Source organism: Mastigoproctus giganteus, chromosome 6 (assembly GCF_048544385.1).
Source record: "Mastigoproctus giganteus isolate SK-2022 chromosome 6, ASM4854438v1, whole genome shotgun sequence".
In the NCBI taxonomy this organism is placed as follows: domain Eukaryota; kingdom Metazoa; phylum Arthropoda; class Arachnida; order Uropygi; family Thelyphonidae; genus Mastigoproctus; species Mastigoproctus giganteus.
The window spans coordinates 140,582,973-140,596,248 of NC_143580.1; the positions used below are offsets into that span (position 1 = coordinate 140,582,973).

A 13,276-nucleotide genomic window follows, 5' to 3' on the forward strand; every position below is an offset into this window, starting at 1 on the left:
CAGTGCAAAGTTTGTATATAGATGCCAATGAACCACCACTACATCTTAGGAGAAAAGTATTGCTCCTTAACTATGCAGCCAAACTACATAGCCTCCCTTCTCACCCCATCTGGACATATCTGTTTGAACCTCAGTGGGAAAATTTGTATAAAAATAAACCCAATGAAAACAAACCTGCTGGTATCCGGCTACAAGAGCTAACCAAACATTGGAACATCTGTCTAGGAAACATCTCTCAAGCTGCAGATGTAGTACAAGCACCATGGGCAATGTATATACCTCTTTGCGATAACTATTTTCTACAGTGGGGAAAACACTCCCTATCAAACCACAATCTTAGACAGTTACATGCAGACCATGCTTTGACCAATGCTCACAGTCTTCAGATATACACAGACGGATCCAAAACTGATATATCCGTGGGAGCTGCATTAATCAGTCCTACATGCACTGTTTCTGTACAATTACCATGTGAATGCAGTGTTTTACTGCCGAATTATATGCAATCAAAATGGCTCTAAATCTCCTTAATGATCTTCTAAATACCCAGGTCATAATATACACAGACTCTTTAAGTGCAATGAATGCCCTACAGGAAAAGCCACAAAGTTCCCATCCACTTCTCACACAAATCATATCCCAGTTATATCACCTCAATAAAAATAAGCTGACTGTCACGTTCTGCTGGATACCCAGCCACGTTGGAATTCTAGGAAACGAGTGTGCAGACGAAGCAGCAAAACACCCTGCTTGCTTTGATCCCATCCCAGTTCCTTTTTCTGATTACAAGCCAATGATACGGAGGATATGTACAGAGATGTGGTCTGAAAAGTGGCATAATCAGATATCAAACAAACTTCTTGAAATAAATAATCGGGAACTATTCAGGAACTAGATCACCACAGCTATGGAGATCTAGTTCCCGATTAACCAGGCACGAAGAGGTCGTGCTTGCAAGAGCACAAATTGGTCATACGCACTTAACGCACCTTTTTTTACTGCTAGGAGAAGAGCCTCCTCTCTGCTTGCATTGTAGTTCCATTCTTACAGTGAGACATTATTATTGAATGTGCACACTATGGTTCAACTAGAATTGAATGTTTCAGATCTTTAACCAACTCAAAAAAACCCTTGCAACTAGATCATATACTTGGAGATGATGCCAATCTATCAGAACTGTTTAAATACTTAAAAATGATAAACGTATACAGTCACTTCTAGAACAATTCCTTTCATATATTGACCAACAATCTTAAGTTATAGCCGCATTTTGGCCATAGCAGCCCTTGTGCCAATAAATCCCACTTCAACAACAACATCAGTGGTAGGGAAGATCATGGGGTCTTTTCTTAAGTATGCAATTCAGAACAATTTGAATAGGAATGGTATCCTTAACAGATCCCATATTCATTCAGGTGATGTCCGAACAATTTGGTAAATTACTGTGATGAAGCTACTAAACAGCTGGATGCAAGAAACAATTTTGAAAATTACATTATATTCTTCTGACTTCAGTAAAATTTTTTGATACTGCTCCTTGTGAAAGGCTGTTATATAAACTGGAACAAACTGGGATTAATTATTAAATCCTGCACAGGATTTCAGGCCTGCTAAAATATAGTAGACAGAGGTTTTTGATACATGGTGGGTCTTCAGGGTGGACCATTGTAACAAGTGATCCCTCGGGATCAGTGTTGGGTCCTCACCCATCTTATTTCTAATTTTCATAAATGATATTGATGAGGATGACCAAAAGGAGCTGTCAAAGTTTGCTGATGATTTGAAGCTGAAAAGGGTGTAACAATTTGGTCCGAAAAATCCAACTCAAATTCAGTGCTCCCATGTGTATAGTTATGCAATTGGACTACAGAACGTTAGGGGGGGTCGTCGTGATTCTGTAAGACAGTGGTCTCCAAAAGTTTTTGGTGCACCCCGGAATCAAAAATTAAATACACTGGTGTTCAAAGAAAGTGCATCACCCCTTAAAATTGTAATTGTCTTCCGAATAACGTAAGTTATTCGGAAGACAATTGGTTGTCACAGACATTCTCTGTGATATGCCAGTCAAGCAGGCATATCTGAGAGAATGTCTGTGACAACCTGAAAGACCAAACACACATATCTGCACATTTTTGAACATATTTCGTATGAGAGTCTGTTTAAATTATTGCAGGGAAGAAATTGATTCCAACCAGGGTTATTATTACCATTTCCCCCTCTTATGTAAGAACTGGACACCTAGTGAATGGATTTTCTTGAAATATTACAAATTTGGGACTTTTTTAATGATTTGTCGAGCCATCCCAAATTTCATTCAAATTAGACTGATAGAAATCTGTCAATTAATTATATATATATTTTTCATACATGTCACATTAGCTGTTGCTAGATTGTAAGTTGTAATGGAAGCATTGGATATCATGTTTATTGCCATTCACTGGTTGGAGGCAATGAATGGATAATGCAGTGAATGTGCAGAAATGAAATGTTCTCAATTTGCACATAAATGTCATTACTTTTTGCTTGTTTCTTTTTTTTTTTTCATAAATTATGAATTGTTTCTATTTGCTAACATCTGAATTGTACTGCATACATTAACTAACTTGTTTTTTCTCTGTTTGTCACGAGGGGATATGTTCTTCTTACTTGTGGTATGATCTCTCTCTCTCTCTCTCTCTCTCTCTCTGTATTTAAATAACACATCAGATTATAAAATCTGCTTACTTTCAAATTATATTTAAAAAGCTAGATTTAATTTTTTGTATTTTCAGATTGTGTATGAATTTTTTCTTCGATTCTTGGAGTCCCCAGATTTTCTTCCCAATGCTGCAAAGCGATATATTGATCAAAAATTTGTATTACAGGTAAAATTACTTTCTTGTATATTAAAGTCTGAAAAAGTATATTTTTAATTCCACAATTTATTTTAATCACAGATTTTATATGAGTCGGTGTCATTATAAAAAAGGAATATCTAGATAATTTGATTTTGCAATTTATTTTAGTTTTGATTTATTTCAGTATAGTGAAATAATAAAAACTTAAATATAAACTGGAAGAAAAAAACCCCAGTTTCTGGGGTGGAACCTTGCTATCTACACCTGAGACCGACTAATTCAGCCACGGAGTGAAAAAAGCCCACTAAAGTTCTTCACTTCATCAACGGGATTCAAACCCGGCCCTTTTCCACCCGGTGTGTGGAGGACGGTGACGATACCACTGTTGCTACCTGCACAAACATTACAGTATGTACTACAGTTAATTTTACGCAGTTATGATTTAATACTGCATCTTTACTTTTGTTTACATTTCTCTTGACTGCGAATGGTGCCATGTACGGTCTGTAAGTGTTTGTGTGCATAAGTTTTGATAAATTTTGACTTTTTATAATAGACTATCCGTAGGCTACCTGTTTTTAAAACGGGATACAATTATTAGGTTGTTATTAGGTTGTTGGCATCTCCTTAGCCAGGTGGGAAGGAGCAGCAGTGCATAGCACACGCTTCTCGATTAGACCGGGGTTCGAGCCCATCACCACCAAATATGGAGGATGCAGAAAGGTCAGGGAATGACCACCGCATATCCCCGGAGCAATATGGCCTTAGTTGCTAATGCTCCTAAAAAACAAATAACAATAACAACAATAAAACAGTATTCCCGGAGCAATATGGCTAATGCTTCTAAAAACCAGATAACAAACTATTAGGTTGTTAATTCATCTCATACTATTTACTTAATATGCTTCTTTAAACTGTTCGAGCCTGTCACCACCAAATACAGAGTATGCGGAAAGGTCAAGGAATGACCACCGCATATCCCGGAGCAATATGGCCTTAGTTGCTAATGCTCCTAAAAACCAAATAACAACAACAACATTCTTTAAACTTTTTGCTTTTTTCTCCTCTCGAGTTTATGCATATATTGCCTCATGTGCAAACATCAAAAATTAATATATTATATGCAAAGATATATATATATCTTTGTATATATATAGGCTAAGCGGTTTGTCTGTGAGTTTTTTCAAATTGTTGCAGTTTTTCAATATATTTATTGAAAAAAATCCACGTAGAAGTGGATGCGCGCAGTTAGTTCAAGCCCATGTTGTTCAAGGGTCAATTCTCTCTCTCTATATATTTAAATATACTAATATTAATAACCTGATATTAAACATTACTAACTGTATGACAGTTTGGTCATACAGTTATTAATGTAATTTTCTAATTGTAAGCCAGTCTTAGGTATCTGCTTTGCAGAGGTTAGTTTAGGCAGTTCCAGTAATTTGGAAAATTGAAATTCACTGTAACTGGTTGCTAATTCAGAGTTTTTTTTTTAAATTGATTATCACTGTATTGATACCTGTTTCAAGTAATTAACTTTTAATAAATAAAATAGACTTAATTTTTATGAACATCACTTTTAGTAAAAATGAATATAAATTGCTTTATTTAGGTATTTCAGTTTTGAGGGAAAATCTCCGTACATGAGCAAACTACAATAAAACCACCACATATATATCTTTAAACAGTCACCGTTTCTCACTGCAGCGTGAAAGTGGTATGTGTCAGCATTGGAAAATTGTCAGTGTCACCCAAGCTGAACACCACTGTTGCTAAAGCAATTATGAAAGTCATGCCAAGCCTCATGTAGCATTTTTATCAAAGGATGTTCGTGGAGATGGAAAATCTCCACGAGCTGCTGGTCTGGTAAAATTTACCTTTGCAGCTCATTGGTAGAGTATTATTATAATTATTTTTTTTTTTGATGAGAAAACAACCATGGCGGCACTAGAGTATAATTGATTGGTAACGAAATTTTCTTGTAACGGAAATGACGCAATTGATTGTTAACAAAATTTTTTACAGAAAAGATGCAATTAATGTCACTTCCTATTAGGTGGCTGTTAGATTTTAAATGACATAACTTCCTAAATGGCGCTAACGATACTAACTCAGTCACTAACTAAATGAAGGCAACTCAATCACTAACATTATTTGGTAGAGTAAGCAGTGGGAAGTAACGTTATGCAAGAATAAAAGCAGAATATTATGCAAGAATAAAGAGAGAGAGAGAGAGAATATCTTTTATTGCATCACCTTCAATTGTGACATTTACATGATTGGATCGTGTTGCAGTGTCCCTTCACTGCCAAAAGGCCAGGGGTTAACACTAATAGAGATGATAACAAGCAGGTATACTACAGAAATAAATAAATTGCCATTAAGTGATATAGGATATAAAATAAATTAAATGAAATAACATCAAGTGACATGAGGCATTAATGAGATGATACAATGACTTCCATAATGGCATTAGGTTACATAAAAATATTAAGATGACATAAAAATTACATTAAATGAAATTACATTAAATAAATACTGGTGTAACATAACATTTAGATTAAATTAACAAAAATGACACTTGAAAGTCCCGATTTTCATCTTCGGAGCTCATGGGAGAGAACAGCATGAACAGAGGCAGTTGAAGCATACGCTGCTGGCTCCTTTCCCGGTATGCTCAGTAATTAATCGGAGCATTAAAGTGGTGAGTGCAGGGCATGATGGTTTGGATGTGATGAAGAGAAAGCTTTTTCATTCTGCAGACTGTCAGCAGAGTCGTTGACTATTCCTTACTGGAGGGAACCTGGGGTGAATTTGCATGTCACTAGATTGCTTTGAGGACACCCCTCTATCTATGCCGAGTGATTGGAGGGCATGGGATGTGTGGGATCCAGAATCCTCTTCCTATAGTTTCAGTTAACAGCAAATTTCTCTAAGTCGGCATCGATGCCCTGGATTCTTCTGATCATCTGGTAGGGTAGGAAGCAATCTGATAAGTGGAGGCATGAGTGAGTGAAGAGGGCACATCGTTGGGGTGCCTCGGAGCTGGGCAGGTGGAATACTCTAGTCACAGAGATCCTAGAATGAAGGAGATGTGATGGGACCAGTCCGCATCTTTATCGTGATTACCAGTCTCCTTTGTTCAATGAGAGAGGGCAGCCTGGGAATTCCAAGGACCAGGGCCATTTCAGATAAATGGGCTTGGGGTGGTAGCCTGTGTTTGTAGGTTACCCACTTGAGGAGCCAGTACTCTGTTGCCCAGATGGGTTTTTGTGTTCGTGAGTGCTGCAGACACCCAGATTTCTGCTGCATAAAGTAGTGGGGGGGGGGGGGTATATGATGGTCCTGACATATTTTGTTGCATTAACCTTGTCTGAGATGTAATGAAGGTGCTGCTTCACTCTCCATTTCAGGTGCGCCGCTCACCTGAGAGTTTTTCGATGTGATAGTTAAATGTCAGCTTTTTGTCAAAAACCACCCCCAAATCTAAATGATATGAAACAGGAAGTATGGATACTGCATTATTCTTTGGCAAGATGGTTGTGGGCTCTTTCTTCAAGGAGTAGAGCATGCACTCAGACTTTGCTTGGTTGATAATAAGGCCAGATTGTTTGAGGTAGCCTACTAGTGCGAGGAGCACACTGTTAATTTCCTCTGTAATCACATTGGGGTCTGCATTTGTTTGGATCGTGGTCAGTATTTTTAAATTGTCAGCATAACAAAATATATCTGGTCTCTGGATTATAAAAGGGGAAATAATGGCAGTAAAGAAAAGGCTGGAGAGGATCCCCCTTGTGGTACTCCTGTAGATATTTGCTCAGTATAGCTTTTGTCAGAATTATGGAGTATGATTGTACGGTTCTGAAGGAGTGATGAGAGGAAATGCAATGCATCCCACCTATCCCACCTACGACTGCTCTTCAAGCAGTCGTTGGAGGGCAGGTACTTGAACGGCATCAAATGCTGCTTCGATGTCGAGGTAGGTTACGAGGAGTTTTTCTTTCCTCTCAAAAGCTGTAACGATGCTGTGGGTGGTGGCAAGGAGATTGGTAATGGTGGACCTGTTTAGTAGTGATGAATGAATTTGTGTTGGAGCATCTGGAAGTATGTGAGCTGTTAGAGATGGCAGGAGGGTCATTTCTATAGTTTCAGGAGACATGAGGAATTAGAGATGGGTCTGAAGTGTTTCTCTAATGATGGCATTCTTATTTTTGGGTGCGGTCTTACCAAATAGACATTCCATTGATGGGGGAAGGTGTGTTTGGTTAGTACTGCATTGAAGATGCTAACAAGGGGCTGGATGATATATAGACCCAGGCATCTCAGCATGAACTGGGGTATTCCATCTGCACCCATAGCAGTAGAGCAGTGTTTCCCATACGTTTTTAGTCATGGAACACTTTTCATCTCACAACATATTCACGGAACATTTACAAAACACAAGTTTAGTGGGAGCCAAAGAACTGTTTGTTAATATTTTATTACATGTGGCACACTGTGCATCAGGAGCATCTTTATTTCCAACACATGTAAAGCTGAAATTCAAATAACTGTCATTATACTTTCGTTTTGGTCTTTTATTAGTTGGTTCCTGCTTTTTCACTTCGGATTTTTGGGGAACAAAAGGCTGCAATTGTTCCTCACTTTGAAGTGTGACAATATTGTGTTTGACCACACTACTAGAAGAACTTTGCTTCTCCTTTTAAAGTTCCTTTTTTCAACCACAAATCTCTGGTCGCGTATTTTAATAATAGTGAGTTTAGTTACGATATCGGTTCTCTTCCTCCTCTCCTTCAACCCATGTACTCCAGACTAAATCGCATACGAATGGCATACTAGATCACCACTTTGCTACTTTTTCATTGGTGTCATTACCTCTACGCATACTTCTCTATGCAAAGCCTGCCAAAATAAAGTGTTCGGTGGTCTATTTGATTATTAGTCTATGCCAGTATATTAATAACCAAAAAAAAATTATGTTAAATTTTATAAGGATACAAAAGTGGTGTACCCTACAAATATGCAAAATTTGTTTATTTTATTTTTTAAATTATTAATTACGATTTTTCGTGGAACACTTGTTCACATCTCACGGAACACATTTTGAGAAACGCTGCTGTAGAGAATAGGGTTGAGTTCAAGACTGCTAAGATTTGGTGTTTAGATGATGGATGTCAGCGAGTTCTATCTACTACGATTGAATATGTGGTCGAAATTATTGTTGGATGCTACAATGTTTTCAAATCAGGTAATGAAGTCAATCCATCTCCGGGGGTCAAGTTGCTCTGGGAAACTAGTAGTTTCTTCTGTGTATGGTGTCTTTCCCACTGTTAGCAACCATTCAAAATAGCTCTTGTTGGACTGGGATTTTTGTTGGTTGAAACTGGCTCGTGCTCTTGAAAAGGCTATCCTATCTCTAATTTTGCCAGATTGCTTCCATTGCTTATAGAGTTGCTATTTTAATTGAAAGCTGGAGTGGGGTCCACCATGTCCTAGAGTGGGGAGTGATTGTGACTGTCTTTAGGCTGTGTATTGAGCTACTGTGATAATCCATTTAGTTAACAGGTCGGCCTCTAGTAGGGTATCACATGACTCAAGAACATACCATGGTATGAGAGATGCTGCTGTAATGCATTTGGAAACATTGAGATATTTGGGACTGTAAATTGTTCAACGTATCACCTGTTGTTTTGTGTTAAAAATTGGAATTGGTGGTTCCAATTGTATTAGGATTGGGCCATGGTCTGAGTTAAAATAACCATCTTGAGGAGTATCAAGTGTACATGATATTGATGTGAGGATCAGGTCAAGTTGGTTTGTTCCCCTCGTGGGGCCCTCATTGGCTTTAGTTAGGACAGCAATGCTTAGCTGTGATAAGAGCAATCTTTTCATATGATCCAGACATGGAGGGAGGTTGAAGTCTCCACAGACAATTTTCATTGGTGAGGTGTGGAGGTGGTGAAGGATCCAGTTGGTCACCTCTTGCGTTGTTTCCTTTTTAGGCTTGGGTGGTATGTAGATGACAAAGACTTCAGTGGAATTGGACCTCAATTTAAGCAGTGTATAGAGCGCTTCATAATCATCTGAGTTGCTGGAGGTGCTTTTCTCAAGGGTAAGGATGGCTTGATTGTAGAAAAGTGAGGTTCCCCCTCCCCTTCTTTTATTCCTGGATGTGAGCATGACACCATAACCACTGGGGGTCGTAGCTGCAATGTAATCCTCAGCGGGTTCCAGCCAGGTCTCAGTGAGGCACAGCATATCAAATTCTTTAGATAGCAAAATTTTGTCAATGGTTTCAAGTTTATTCCTTAAACTGTGGACATTCTGGTAAAGTAGTTTGACCACAGGGGTCAAGGGGAATCTCTTAATTGTCCTTCCTCTAGTCATTTGGTTGTTTTGAGGCTATGCTGTTGCCCTTGATGTGATTCTGGTTTTGATAGGCATCTCAGTTGGGTGGATTAGATTTTGGGGTTGTTCTTGAGGATTTACGTGGAGGTGAATGGGATGGCAGGGAAACAGATGAGCACATACTGGAGTATCCACTTTTGCGGTGAAATGATCACTACTGCAGCTATAGGTGAGTCAGCTGCGTTTCCTTCTGGGGGCCTGTGCATTTCCTAGTTTGTCATTATGGCATGTTGCTCTCCTATAAAAGGGATATATGATGGCATCCAGATGGACATTTGACGTAGTGATGCAGTTCAGAGTCGTATTCGAGCTTGAACGAGGCATAGTAAAATGCAAGATTTTGATCAACATCAGCCTTCTAAGTAGCATAAGTAAGTAAGTTTCAATCAAAAATTTAAATGGTTTTACAGTTGTGATAAGATTTCGCGATAATATTATGCAAGAAAGTGGGTAGTAATATTATGCAAGAATAAAATGCAAGATTTTGATCAACATCACACCTTCTAAGTAGCATAAGTAAGTAAGTTTCTATCAAACTGTTCAAAAATTTAAACGATTTTACTCTAGTACCTCCATAGATGTTTTCACATAAAATAAAACATCTTACAAGGGTACACACGCTGCTTTTTTTTTATGTACAGTACCACAAATTTAATTTTATACACAGACTTTTACTGTTCCTACACACACACACACAAATTTATCCCGGTTAATGATTTTTGGAGTGAATGTCTGCATGTTTTTTTGTGGCAGGTGGTTTTCAGTGTGAGAAAAATGGCCCTGCCCTATGGTTATCGACTGTCAAGTCCTCACACACATTTCAGTTTTCTATTTTAGAGATGGTGAGATAATGGTATGATAAGTATTTGACTCACCATCACAGAGCGTACTCTTAAGGCAGTTAAACTGGTTCAGTAATATGACAAATTTTGATTATTTTGGTTTGCCATCATGTCAGAATGTAACTTTGAGAATGGTTTTGAAGAATATTTGGATGGTGCCTTTGTGATATTTTCACAATAATGGATGTCTTGAAATTGTATGAGCAATATATGCAAAATACAGAGGGACTGAAAAAAAGTTATCTGGTCATAAGATTTGCATGTTGTAACAGGTTTCACACAACTTTGTTTATAGTATCAGAAGAGATTCTTTGTTTACTGTCTTAACCAGTTTTTTTTAACTTCCAAGTGCCAGTGTAATTATGTATAAAATGACCTTTGATTTTTTTTTTTTTTTTTTTACTGAGTTTCTAAAGAGATTCCAAGCAATATCAGATTTGGAATTATAGGCTAGCCATGAACAAGAACTGCAGCAGAGAGATGTTAGCACTGGTGAGTTGATGTGTTGGATCTTAGATGAATTCAGGTTGGCTTATGCTGGTATTTGAGGGAGTGCATCCAATGTGCTCTTATTTTCAGATTGCTTAGAAACAACGAAGTTCCAAAGATTTGCCATTTTTTGCTAAAATACTCATTTGTTTCATGAATTCTCTTATGAAAAAGGAGAACAAATTTCAATTCTTGTCTAGATAGTTCTACAAATTTCAGCATTTGGAACCATCTAGGCAAGAACTTTCCTACCTGAATGTTGTTAAAATTGGCTTGTTTCTTTAGCTAAGTTAAACTCTTCAGAAATCAATGTGTATTTAGCTGTTTACAGAATTAAATAAATTTCAGTATTAGCCTTTTATTGTGAACAACCACTCCATTTCATCTTGCTTCTTATTCTTTAAGTCAGATATACCCATCCCCTGGGCTTACGATGAGGGGTGGGGATGCAGGGACTACATCGTGCCTGGGATCCAAAAGGGGGCCAGGAGCCAAAGTATTAACTGTAACCTATATTACACGTTATTGCAACAGTTCATAGCTTATCTATAGAACTTTTGTGGCCTAATGATGATAACTATGATTGCCAGCTTGGCTAAGCCTATTCAAAAGATCAGGCATCACATATTGTATGTTCTGATAAGCCAATGATTTTATGCTACAAAGAAAAGTAAGTATGCAGTTTGTAAGTGAATCACGAAAAGGTAAAGTGTATATTAATATACAATATTAAAAATTGGATTGACTTATCGTTGGCTGGTGGATGTTGACATTGCTTGAACTTAGCTGTAGTAGCACATTCTCTTAAATGACAATGTACGTCACATTAATTGTAGCAGTACTACTACTGCTACTACTACTACTACTAAATTATTAGTATATAATATTTTTTGTCTTATTGTCTTTTTTCCTTTTTTCAGATATAAAAGTATAAATTATAAATCCTCTCTCCAAAATGTATTCTCACAAATCAGGAGCCCAGAAAAGAAAAGAAAAGACAAGAAAGAATGAAAGGAAAATGAAAAAAGGGGTCAACAAACACTCTTTCAATTTGGATTAAGTGTGGCTTCAAAAAATTTTTCATTGAACTCACCTATAGAATTGGAAAAAGAAGGAACTGTTGGAAACCTCATCCCCAAACAAGGAGCAGTTGATTTGGGTAATCATGCACAGGATTTTGATGAAGGGGCAGATGCAGAAAATGAAAGTGGAAAACAGAAAGAAGCAGACATATAGGTGCATGTGGAAGTGAATTTGGAAAATGAGAGGAGTAATCATAATGTAGGCCTTGACATTGGATGTATCACAACCGAGTTTCCATTTCAAAAGGAAACAGAAAAGTATGTTACGAATGGTCACATCCCTCTGACTAAAACATTCCCAAAAGATACCTACAGTCAAGTTTTCCCAGAAAGCATACTGAAATTTCAAAGCACCAAAGGAGAACTACATGTAAGAGACTGGCTTGTCTGGAGTCAACAGAAAAAAAACATTATATTGCATTTCATGTCGATTATTTTGGCACAAGACAGTCAATAGTCTCAAGACTAGCACTTCTGCGTCTAAATCTGCGCTGGTATCTGCCGAAGGCTGGAATTCTAATGGGAAGTGGCCGAAACTTTCCTACAGGATCCCAAAACATGAAAAAGGCAATAGTCACAGAGAATGTTACCTAGCTTGGCGAGAACTAGAAAGGCACCTGCCGTTTGGGACAGTTGACACCATCTTTTTTTCTTTTTCTTTTTTTTTATGAGAACCCCAAACACGAGAGGTATTATAAGCTATAGTACTTAGTACCGTGCTTGGGTTGTAGGTTGAGAAGACGAAAGAAGATATTTGTTGATATTGGACTTGAACTTCTGTAGATTGTAATTTTCAGGAAATACGTATGAAGGAAGGTTGTTCCAGAAAACGGTAGTTGAATGAATAAATGAGGAAGATGAAAAGTTGGTTCTGTGGGTTTGAAGTTGGACAGTAAATGGATGTTGGCTGGTGGCAGCACGTGTTCGGACTGTTTTGAAAGAGAGAGAGGGAATTATAGAAGCCAATTCAGAAGAACAGTGCCCATGGAAGTATCTGTAGAAGAGGCATGCAGCAGAAACAGTGCGTCTATGAGAAAGCGAGTGGAGAGACTCTGTTAGAGATGAATCATTAATTAACCTAACTGCGCTCTTCTGAATGGAATCAAGAAGCCTGAGAGAGGTTTTGGGGGCACCAACCCCAGATGTGGGAACAATATTCCATGGCAGGGCGGATTTGCGATTTATACAGAGTGAGCAGCTGTTTGGGAGAAAAGTAACGCCGAGAGCGAAAGAGAAAACCAAGTTTTTTAGATGCAGAGGAAGCAATATTTGTAATGTGCTTGTGCCAAGAGAGATTAGAAGTCAGGGTAATCCCCCAAAAGAGATATATCATTTTGCCTAGAAATCGGAGTGTCACTAAAGATAAGCATAGGAGCAGAAGAATCCTTTTTGCGAGATATAAGACAAGATTGAGTTTTAGAAGGGTTGAAATCAACTAAGTTGTCTTTGCCCCACTGGAGAATTACCTGAAGATCGGCATTTAAGGAATTAGCAGCAGATTTTCGAGAACTTGAAGCTGATTGAGCTGGACAAGGTTTCTCAAAATGGAAAGTTGAATGCAATGTGCTATCATCGGCAAAACTATGGATAGGATTTCCAGTCAATGGAAGAAGGTCAT

The 13,276-nt window shown here is 37.9% G+C and overlaps 1 protein-coding gene across 1 annotated transcript in view; it reads left to right on the top strand.

Annotated features, from left to right (window-relative positions):
• Nucleotides 1-13,276, top strand: part of LOC150084621 (serine/threonine-protein phosphatase 2A 56 kDa regulatory subunit gamma isoform-like) — a 387,095-nt gene that overhangs the window by 134,410 nt on the left and 239,409 nt on the right. The window contains exon 6 of the mRNA XM_090376516.1: nucleotides 2,772-2,864. Within this exon, the coding sequence (XP_090232642.1) occupies nucleotides 2,772-2,864 (93 nt within the window). The remainder of the gene's footprint in view (nucleotides 1-2,771; nucleotides 2,865-13,276) is intronic.